General features: G+C 43.0%; 1 protein-coding gene across 1 annotated transcript; it reads right to left on the reverse strand.

Annotated features, from left to right (window-relative positions):
- Positions 1-6,553: 6,553 nt before the first annotated feature.
- LOC121399813 lies at positions 6,554-9,773 on the reverse strand. Its single transcript, XM_041581556.1, has 2 exons — positions 9,426-9,773; positions 6,554-8,681 (listed from the first exon to the last, which is right to left on the reverse strand). The coding sequence occupies exons 1-2, from the start codon at positions 9,721-9,723 to the stop codon at positions 8,485-8,487; spliced, it is 495 nt and encodes a 164-aa protein (XP_041437490.1). The 5' UTR covers positions 9,724-9,773; the 3' UTR covers positions 6,554-8,484.
- Positions 9,774-11,304: the final 1,531 nt, after the last annotated feature.

The following is an 11,304-nucleotide window of genomic DNA, read 5'->3' on the forward strand; positions in this document are numbered from 1 at the left end:
AAATCGGCTCTTAAGTCTTATTAGGCTTTCTCCTGTCCTAAAGTATGACCAGACATTGTACAGGAGAGTGCCTTACCTGAAGAAAAGGTTTTTTTTTTAATGAAAAAAGGAAATATTCAGTAAAACATGACTACTTTCCATGGAACCTTTATTATGCACATACAAATGGCTTGAATGATCCCTCATCCAAGGGGCTTTATATATGCTGGTGGGGAAGAACATACCTGAAAAAACTAACCCTATGCAAAAATAAACAAATTTGCATATTTTCCTATTCTACCCACTATATTTTAGCCCTGGTGTTGCATTCCCAGTACTATATGATTTTTCGTAGCAAATAAAATTGTGTTCCGCAGTAAGAGACTGATGTGAATTCTAGACTGTTTTAATGCCTTTGCCCCTATGAATACTTGGGACTCTTTATTGAATTTTAATCCATCATTTTAAAGGAATCCATTTACCATAGGGAGGGACTTTTAAACATGGTCATACTTAGTCAATACATCTTAAATTCCTAATTTATTGCTTGATAAACACGTCAGGTACCTTGTCAACGTGAGAACATTGCTGCTGATGTGGAATATTTTATCATTAATGGAAAACAAATGCAAAACTCCCGAGAATGAGTGAAAAAAAAAAGCAACAACGAATATTAAAAAAAAAAAAGGGTTTTAGAAGTTTTATTTGGTTCATTCTTGGAAGTGGGATGAAACAGATGACATTATGAGGGAAAATTCTACGTCGTCGAGTAGAGTTGCCCAAAACTTAACTTGCCTTTTATGACCTCTAAGTCTGTGGATATTTTGTAAAGTCAGCACTGTTTTTCCTGTCTTAAAAATGCTGATTCCCCAAAACAATAAATGAATGAGTAAAAGAACACTGAAAGCAAACCACAAATAAAGCAAAATATGCAGTAGAGGAAAACTGTATGGAAAGTCTGGCCTTGCAACTGTTTCCAGACCATTGGGTCTTTGAACTCTCTCTCTCTCTCCATAAATATATATATATACACAGTATATATTTCCTACTATCTCCAGAACATTCTGGTCAAAGAAATCAGATTTTAAGTGTATTTTGAGGAATATGTGTATTGTAAGGGAGATGTAGACTTGTAACATAAACCAAATATGGGTCTTCAATCCTGGTTGGTGGTTGTATCTTCAATATTGTCTAAGCTATCTTGCTTCCACGAGGCAAAGGGCAGGTTCCTTCCTCTATCTGTATAAAGGCTTGAAGTATTTATTGTGGTTGGGTATTACATTAGTGCACCTACTGGGTCTACTGTAGAGAAGTCACACTAGGACACCACCTATGAGCCTCTTTGGAGGACTGAGATACAAAGAAAGGATGCTAGACTGAATGTATAGGGATTGTGACCACACAATGGAGCTATAGTTAAAGGGATACTGTCATGGGAAAAAAATCTTTTTTCAAAATGCATCAGTTAATATTGCTGACCCAGCAGAATTCTGCACTGAAATCCATTTCTCAAAAGAGCAAACAGATTTTTTTATATTCAATTTTGAAATCTGACATGGGGCTAGACATTTTGTCCATTTCCCAGCTGCTTTTTGTCAACAGGCAGCGAGAACAGGGCAGGGTTGTGAAATTCGCGGGGTGGGGTATCAATGCCTCTCTATGGCTACTACCTCTTATCTTTGACTTTTGTTCTCCTGTAATTGATGTATATTGGAACGTTGCTTAGTATTACATATTCTTTCATTATGCAAGGACAGTGTTTAGGTACAATTCCTCTTTACTTTACAGTTGCTGAACAGAGTGGTATGGGACCCCTTATCCAGATACCAGTTATCCAAAAAGTTTTGAATTACAGAAAGGCCATCTCCCATATTCTGCAAATAAATCTAATTTTCTAATCCGACTTCCTTTTCCACTGTAATGATACAATAGTACCTTGTGCTTGATGGTAACTAAGATGCATGAATCCATATTGCTGTGAAAGCAAGCCTATAGAGTTTACTTAATGTAAATTAATGATTTTTATAATATTTTAAAAATGGTGATCTAAATAACAGGAAGATCGCAAATCCAGAGATTCTCAGGTCCAATTCATTCTGGATAATAGTTCTTATACCTGTATAATATTTTTTTTATGTTACTACCGATACTGTAATACTGATATGATTCTTAAATTTAATTTGGAAGGTGCCTGCATCACAATGTCCTCAGTCTGGGCGGGTCAGCTGTCTCAAGCTATTACTAAATGTCTCCAACATTGCAGTCACTTTATGTTCTGTTTCTACCATCTTTCATGAACTTATATCCTTTATGTGATATTTTTCCCTGAAGATTTAACCAATCTATTGCTGTTTATTCTCCCTTGGTGTCTTCTCTCTCCTCCCTTTATCACTGTTCTGATGGGGGAATTTGAATCTATTCCATAAGAAAGAGTGTAATTCCTCCTGCTCCATCAGGGCCAAGGGAGAGCTCAGACGTTATTTCCGCAGAGGTTAACCTGCTCTGATTAACTTTCCCTGCTCTTCCATTAAATCAAAGAAAGGCCTCGACACTCGGACAGTGAGCCATCTTGGAGTTAATACAATAACCCAATCCATTCTCCCCAAATTGAGTTGCAATAATTCATTTTGGTGACCATACGTATTTGTTATGCGTAATATGAAACGTTGCCAAATGAAATCAATAGAAATGTTTCTTGTTAATGAAGATATACTGCTGGGTTATGTTTTGCAGTATACTTAATACCACACAAATCCTATTTGTATTGTGAATTTCACCATGTCTAAGGGTAACGCTCTCTCAAGGAGCCCAGGACATTTAGATAATGGAACCCTTCATATATTGCCTTATACTGCTGAAAAACACATATTTGCTAAGGTGCAGGGCAGATTAATATTAGGTGAATAAGGGACAATACCTTAATTAAAAAATGTATTTCTAAAGGAGCCTCTTACTCATTTCAATTTATTAGAGACATATGGGGTCATTTACAAATGCAAAATTGCTCCCCTTTGTGTTCAGTTACACAGTATTTCCATCTGGGGCATCACCTGATGCTGGGAGCAAGGCAACCCTGCCATTAAGGACAGAGTTCCTTTATAGACTTGCGTCCTTTTATAGACTAAGTAGTTATGGGTCAGGTAGGGCATGGGATGGGGGCTGCCTATGTGACGTCCCCAACCTGGTCTTTCATGAATACAGTGCTGATGGATGCTCCATTCTGGAGCACAAAGGCTTGCACTTACACATGCTTGACACAGGGCAGAGCATAATTCTTGAAACTATGGCAACTTGTGTCCGCTAGCATGAGTAGAAGTTTATTCTCCCCATAGCAAAATTTTATAAGGGTCTCTCAAGAGAAGTCTATCCGTTTCATGGGTCCTTCTACAATCCTGGGGGCCCAGCAATTGCTGGGTCTGGTTCAGGGTTGGACTGGACTACCAGAATATCAGAGGATTTAATGCTAGGCTCCAGCCTTAGACGCCAGGAGCCCAACACTGCTCTGGTTTCCCTTTTATATGCACCTACCGTATATACTCGAGTATAAGTCGTCCCGAGTATAAGCCGAGGTACCTAATTTTACCTCCAAAAACTGGGAAAGCTTATTGACTTGAGTATAAGCCTAGGGTGAGAAATGCAGCAGCTTCTGGTAAGTTTCAATCAAAAAATTTAGGGTTTCTGCTCCCATTGGAGCCGGCGAATATTCTTGGACGCTGGGAAATATTCTTGGAGACTATTCTTGGATGCCGGCGACTATTCTTAGGCACCGGCGACTAATCTTAGACGCCAGCGACCGTTTTTGTGCTTGACCCGAGTAGAAGCGGGGGTAGAGTTTTTCAGCATATTTTGGGGGCTGAAAAACTCGGCTTATACTCGAGTATATATGATATGTTTTTGTTGACTGCTAATGTGGCCTCCCCAACTTGGTCTTTCATTAATACAGTGCTGCTGGATGCTTCATTCTTGAGCACAAAAGCTTGCATCTACAGATACTTAACACATGGTTGTTGTGTAATGTTTGAAAATATGGCAACTTGTGTCCACTAGCATAAGTAGAAGTTTCTTCACCTCAAAGCAACATTTCTTAAGGGTCTCTCAAGCCTTATGGAAGACTGCCCATTTCATGGGACCTTCTACAGTCCTGGGGTCACAGCAGTTGCTGGTTGCTGATTCAGGATTGGACCTTCATACCAGACCATCAGAGGATTTTGTGGGTCCTAGCCCATTGGTCCTTTTCATTTTCACCATTGACTTCTAAGCCGTCTATTACATTTAGGGCTGTTTACAGTAATTGTTGTAAGGATGGACCCTCAATGCACAGTTCTCTCAGTGGGCCCCAAGGAGTCCAACACCGGTCTGTTTTCCCTTTTATACACACCTATGCTTTTGTTGGCTGCCTCCCATCTTTAGGGAAATTCCACTTCCTTCACCCCACTGACCTATTTGTGGATTTACTTGTTTCCACTACATGCTGACTATTTCTGTTTCACATCCCATAATGTGGTTATTCACAGCCGGTTTGTCCTGACTGGTGCCTGTAATGTTTTATTTTCTACTTTCATGTGGAAACCAACCTTAAGATAAATAAATACAAATTTTAACATTTAAAAATAGGATCCTGTGCTGCTTTTATGGAGGGTACAGTCATAATAATAAACTTGATGACATAAGTACATGTGAACTTCAGACTGGCTGATTTTTATCAAACTTATTTTGCTGAATAAGATACTCTTTCCTTTTATACTCTTCCAATCATTGGTGTAAGGGATCAACTCTTTATGTCCTCTCTCTATATACAGTACGCTGAGCTGACACTCATTCAGCCCAACTCAATGCACTTTTGTAACTATGTAAAATAAAAATCCTTGTAACCCTGTATATTAAATACAGATATTACTGCCACTGGTGAGAAAACAATGCCATTCCTGGAGATATTTGATGTCCCAAGTATATTTGGTGCCAGTAATAGGTATTATGGATAAACATTGCATTTACTTTCCATTTCGTGGTGGCACACTTGCTCTGTCAGCGCCAATTTCTTTGACTTTATCAAGTGATATCTCTTTAAAGCTCTCCTCTGTGAGAAGTTCATGCGGTGAATTGATTTTGGTAGGATTGTGGTTATGAGTTTGATACTCAGAACAGACCAAATCATACTAGCTATCTATTGGAAAAACAACATGACATAAATAAAACAGTCCGTCAATAAAACCACAAGAGTAAACCAAGTGGGACACTTGTTAGCAGCCGATGTCAAAATTATTTAATCAGTAGCATAAAGCAAGTGTTTCAAGTGATACCTCAGATAGCGCAGTGGTATAATTAGTTACTTGGGTGACTTATATGATGTTCTGTCAATCATAATAAAATAAACAGTGTCTCAATCCGGCGGTCAGGCCAAAGCCACCGGGGTTCAAGATAATGGATCAAGAATAAGTAACATGACCTACCTGTTTCTCATCATTCCAAAGGGTGGGAGTGATGACCCGGCTGAAATATACATATTTAAGTTAATTTTCTGCTTCTTTATTAAGATATCCGTTCAGTTTATCTGTTTATTTACTGGGACACTGGAGGTTCTAGGCTAAGGATCCCCCTACCCCCTTCCGTTGTGCTTACCACCAACCTGAATAAAAACCTGAATAACGACACAGAGACTTCTTAAGGTGGCAAAATCTGTGGAGGTCACGTATTTTATTAACAAAGTTATATATATATGTGCCAAGGACTAGGTACACCCTGACCACCAGCTGCGGCTCCTATAATCACCAAGAACATGGGCCTGGTGCCCACACCATACCAAACAGTTATTTTAGAGAGCAGGGATCATGGGGCAGAGCGCCCGCTGTTGACCAACCAGTAGCCCATCCCCCTGCTCCCTATCATGTGCAATAATGGCGCTAACCCAGCCTCTCGCATGACACAGACAAGACCGTGCAGTCAAAGTCTGCTCCACACTCGCGACTTTCCGAGGGTAGGCCTGCACTTCACTGAAAAAACCATCCATCTTCCTGGAGCCGCACTGATGCCTTGTCACTGAAAACGCAGCTGTGTCAGGGTGGTACCTATTGACCTGCACAGATAATGGTGCCCCAGAGGAAGTCAAAAAACTCAGGTGCTTTTTTGGCCAATTAGCAGCCTGATGAAAAATTCCTTCCTGACCCCATAAGGGCGATCGGTTGCTAGAAACCCTGGAGCACCGTCTTTTCGTATCTTCTTGCTCTTTACCTGGGATGGGAGGGTGGGAGAAAGAAAAAACAGGTTATGTTTTACTGGCCTCCTGCTCCTCCTTAAAAAGCCCCTTCCTGGCTTACCTGCCCCCTGGCTCCGCCCTTCAGCCCGCCCCCTTTTTTCCCGCCGAAAAGGGGGACCTATTGTTGTAACTCCCTGTGAGAGAGAGTGGGGGCTGACAGCCGATACTCACAATACACATCTAGCGGGGGAGGTTGCCTAGCCTAAACTCATCTCGACCCTATGTGGGCCTCATTCCTCCTAGGCTAAGGATCCCCCTACCCCCTTCCGTTGTGCTTACCACCAACCTGAATAAAAACCTGAATAACGACACGGAGACTTCTTAAGGTGGCAAAATCTGTGGAGGTCACGTATTTTATTAACAAAGTTATATATATATGTGCCAAGGACTAGGTACACCCTGACCACCAGCTGCGGCTCCTATAATCGCCAAGAACGTGGGCCTGGTGCCCACACCGTACCAAACAGTTATTTTAGAGAGCAGGGATCATGGGGCAGAGCGCCCGCTGTTGACCAACCAGTAGCCCATCCCCCTGCTCCCTATCATGTGCAATAATGGCGCTAACCCAGCCTCTCGCATGACACAGACAAGACCGTGCAGTCAAAGTCTGCTCCACACTCGCGACTTTCCGAGGGTAGGCCTGCACTTCACTGAAAAAACCATCCATCTTCCTGGAGCCGCACTGATGCCACCCAATGGAAAAGAAGGGAAGGGTGCCACCTATCCTTTTCCATGGCCCACCTAGACCTCCTGCGACCTCCACCATTCTTCTATATAATTCCTGAAGTTTGCCCAGAACAAATCCAAACCTTCCTCTGTCAAATGTACTTTATCCTTTCTAAAAAGCTGTGTTTGTCGGTACCTTATATTGTCATGTCTAATTACCCCGTTACCTGAGGAACACATGATCTTGTGCATGGCCCGGTTTACTTTTTTCCTGGCTCTTTCAATGCCCTGGGGGGAAACTGCTCCTCGCCATTCTCCTCTCTGTATGATGTCTGACCAAGCCACTCCCCCTATCTTGTTGCTGGACATTAAATCCTCCAAGTCCTTTCTCATGCTTTCCAACGCTGGGGTTTTGATTGACGTAAGGTCATTTCCCCCAGCATGTACTATCACCAGGTTTATGAACTTGAACTTCTGTATTGAACTATACAACCGGCCTCTCATTTGTTCCCACTTCATGCCTCTCCACCCCTGCCATGTAATCTTCATGTGTTCCTCCGGTAACCCCAACTGCTTGCCTGCTGCATGCTGTCTTGCCCAAAAAATAAAGGAGTGGCCTATGATCAAAATGTTGCAGGTAGCTTTTCCCCCTGCAGCAACAAACCAAAGAAAAAAGGGGGGGTGGGGTAGGTTAAAAATTGTAGGATTACTACTGTGTTACATTTATGGGGCGTATGTATTTTTTGTATGCTTTTGATTTCCACCTCCCAATTCCTTTTATCCTATCCTCTGTTTCTCCCCTCATTGCTGCTTCTGTTGCTGCCCCTATCCTGAATGAATGTGATCCAAATTTTTTAGGATCCCATCCGTTCGCAATGACTGCCTTTTTGAGCACTTGCCTAAATTGAAATGCTGACATGGGGGATAAGTCCCTGTGAATTAACAAAAGGTGCCCCCCTGCTGGGCGCATCCCTATGTAATCCTGCAAGGCCTTGACCGGCATGTTATTCTCGAAGTTCTTTCTATACTGAACCATCTGCCCTTACCCAACTGATCTGTTTTTGATCTACTGATGTAAACTAACAACTTCCTGTCCTGTAATAAAACCTGGCTATACATTAAACCTTTATCTGTTACCTTCTTGGATGGGGGGACCAATTCGCTTATCCTAAATGCTCCTCCGAAAGCCAGAGCGAAGGCTGCTCTAAACAAAATACATTCAAATTGGTCTGAACACACCTCCTCAAGAGAGTTCAGAATCATTTTTAGTCTGCATTCAATTATGGGTTCTCGCTTATCGACCCTGGGGCCTTCAACTCTTGCCCATCCCTTCATTATTTTCCTAACTAATGGATCATGTGTGATATCTGCTCTACCCTTTACTATGGAAAAATGAGAAATTGCGGCTAATGCGTTGCTGGCTCCTGCTCTTGACTTTCCTTCTCTGTACAGGACCATTAAAAATGACACCAAATCCTTAGTGCCTTGATTGCTCTTACCGCTTCTGCAGAATATCTGCCATCTCTTCCAGGCCCTTTTGTAGCTGGAAAGAGTCTTTTCGGATACTGCCCTTTCACACAATTCTTCTAAGAGGGGGTCACGAGCCATAGTAGTCTTCCGTGTAGGCACCTTGGTCCTGTCGCCGTTCTGTGAAGACTGCCCTTCTGTACTGGATGAAGCCCTCTCCCTTCCTTCCTGCCGTCTTGAAGGTCCTGCTTCCTCCTCTCCCTTCTGCTCTCTCTCCTTTCTCCATTGGATCCAACTCTCCTCCTCCTCTCGGTTTCTAAAATAAAAACTTGGCACCCGGTTATTTCCGTAACCAATGTCTTCCTGCCACATTCCCTTTACTGGCCTCCTTTGCCGATGCCCGTGGCTGCTTGCAGGAAAAAACTCACAATCATCCTCGTAATTGTATTCCTCGATAAAATAGCAAGAGTCATCATCTTCCCATTGGTCATACTCCCCAGACCACTGTGGCTGGCTCCAGTGTCTTGAGGTTTGAAAACCCTGGGCCTGGAGTTCCCTCCCCCCCTTGGGAAAGGTCCTGGGTGCCTGGCCCTAGATTGGTTTGGGGTGGATTCTGCCTCCATCCCCCATTCTCCTTCGTCCGAGCCCTGCTCCTGTTCCCAGCTCCCTCCCCCTCTATGGGCATTCCTATGGATCGGGGGAGTTGTAGGGGCTGGACTGCTGGGGTTGTTGGGGCGGGCCTGGCTTTTCCCCCCGCGTTTTCCTGGTTCCCGGCCCTTGCTTCTTGGAGGGACCCCCCTCTGGCTACTGGGAGGGGGGTTCCCTGTTTGGGCGGAGATGGGGTTTGTATGGCGGCGTTTTAATAAGATAGGGCCCCTGGTTGGTGTCTTGCCCCGTGGCGTAAATGCTCCCCGATCGTTGGTGGGCTGGCGTGATGAGCAAAATTGGGGCCCCTTGGGTGCTGCATGGGGTATTGTGGCCTCCTTCTCCCCCGGCTGTGGACCTCTGTGGCTGGCCGTAATCGGGCTCTTAGCGGTGTGGACCGCTCCGGCTCCCTTACCTCCTTCCGGTGCGATGACGTCATCCGAGTCTCGCGATGCCTGCATCTTCATACCGCCGCCATCTTCTTCCGACCCGCTTCCTCCGAACTCTTCCTCCGGTCCGTGGCTGCTGGCGGCGTCGTCTCCAGTGATGGCCTCCATCATCCTGCGTCGCCTGTTGGAGCGTCCACCTAGAAGGGAGAAATTTACCTTCCTCTTCGCACCGGAACCGTGGACTTGGCCAACATCTTCTTCGTCACGGAACCTCTGAGGACGCAGCACCCTCCTTCTCGGCGCAGTGGATCTTCCTCTCTCCATTTTCAACGAAGCTGGCAGCGTACCGGTAAGTGTCCTCTCTGAAAGAAAAAACAGGTTATGTTTTACTGGCCTCCTGCTCCTCCTTAAAAAGCCCCTTCCTGGCTTACCTGCCCCCTGGCTCCGCCCTTCAGCCCGCCCCCTTTTTTCCCGCCGAAAAGGGGGACCTATTGTTGTAACTCCCTGTGAGAGAGAGTGGGGGCTGACAGCCGATACTCACAATACACATCTAGCGGGGGAGGTTGCCTAGCCTAAACTCATCTCGACCCTATGTGGGCCTCGTTCCTCCTTGTGCAGCCAAAGTCAAATGCTGCCCTATTATTTCTCTTAAAAGAGTGATGGCTGATTCAGTTAATGCTTTTAAGAATGGCTTTGATGATTTTTTGGACAGACATAATATCAAAGGCTATTCTGATACTAAGCTCTATAGTTAGTATAGATATGGGTATATAGAATTTAATTAAAAGTAGAGAGGGGTGTGTGTATGGATGCTGGGTTTTCATTGTGAGGGGTTGAACTTGATGGACTTTGTCTTTTTTCAACCCAATTTAACTATGTAACTATGTAACTCCCAACACAGCAAAACAGGCAGCACCACTTGATACTGATATATACAAAATAATGTACAGGTATCGAATCCGTTATCCTGAAACTCGTTATCCAGAAAGCTCCGACTTATGGAAAGGCCGTCTCCAATAGACTCCATTATAATTATAATAATCCAAATTTTTAAAAATCATTTCCTTTTTCTCTGTATGGAGAGGTCTGTATGACATTCAGCGACACTTTTCTAAATAGTGGACTATGCGGGGAGGAAGTGTGGATAAAATACATTTTGAGGTCACTGAAAAAAAACATTTTAAATGATAAGCAGACTCCATAATGTCTTTATATTTTAAAGAATGTGTGCATTATTTATTTTATATAAGACACAAGTTTCAAAGAGCTATTGGACATCACTAAGCACCAATTGTAAGTGATGACATCACTAAGCACCATATATATACATATTTAATATATTGTATATATATATATATATATATATATATATATATATATATATATATATATATATATATATATATATAATATATATATATAAAACAAGGAAAAGTTGTGCTCCCCATTAGGCGGGGGTGCAATGAGGCTGTGACCACAAAATACATACAGACAGATACAAGAGTCCTCTGCACTCAACCCATTATCAATATATTTAAGCAGCCAACTACGTCAAAGTCATCCCATATCTGGTCAGTCCTACGCTCAATTTTCATCTGATTCATTAAGAATTCTATTGCTTCATTATACATTTTACAAAGGGACTAGGTTTTACCTGCAACTTACTTGCTGCTTTCAAAGTAAAACTCCCAAACTTGGCTGCCCTTTTATTAGACACCAGTGGGATCACCTGACTAAAGATGGGAAGGGTGGGAGCTACAACATGGAGCTGGTCACTGCTCCTGTATAAACTATAACAAACAAGGGAAAGTTGTGCTCACCACTATTTTTTAAAAAAGGGCAACCAAGTTTGGGAGTTTTACTTGCAGGTAAAACTTAGTCCCTGTGTAAAATGTATAATAAAGC

The sequence above is a fragment of the Xenopus laevis genome, chromosome 2L (genome assembly GCF_017654675.1).
Source record: "Xenopus laevis strain J_2021 chromosome 2L, Xenopus_laevis_v10.1, whole genome shotgun sequence".
Taxonomy (NCBI): Eukaryota; Metazoa; Chordata; class Amphibia; order Anura; family Pipidae; genus Xenopus; species Xenopus laevis.

What these genes read in the sequence shown, in the direction of transcription:
- LOC121399813 (XM_041581556.1), bottom strand. Translation starts at nt 9,723, where the DNA reads ATGGAGAGAGGAAGATCCACTGCGCCGAGAAGGAGGGTGCTGCGTCCT. An exon ending in CGTCATCGCACCGGAAGGAG is followed by an intron (nt 8,682 to 9,425) that starts GTAAGGGAGCCG and finishes TTTTTATTTTAG; the next exon opens with AAACCGAGAGGAGGAGGAGA.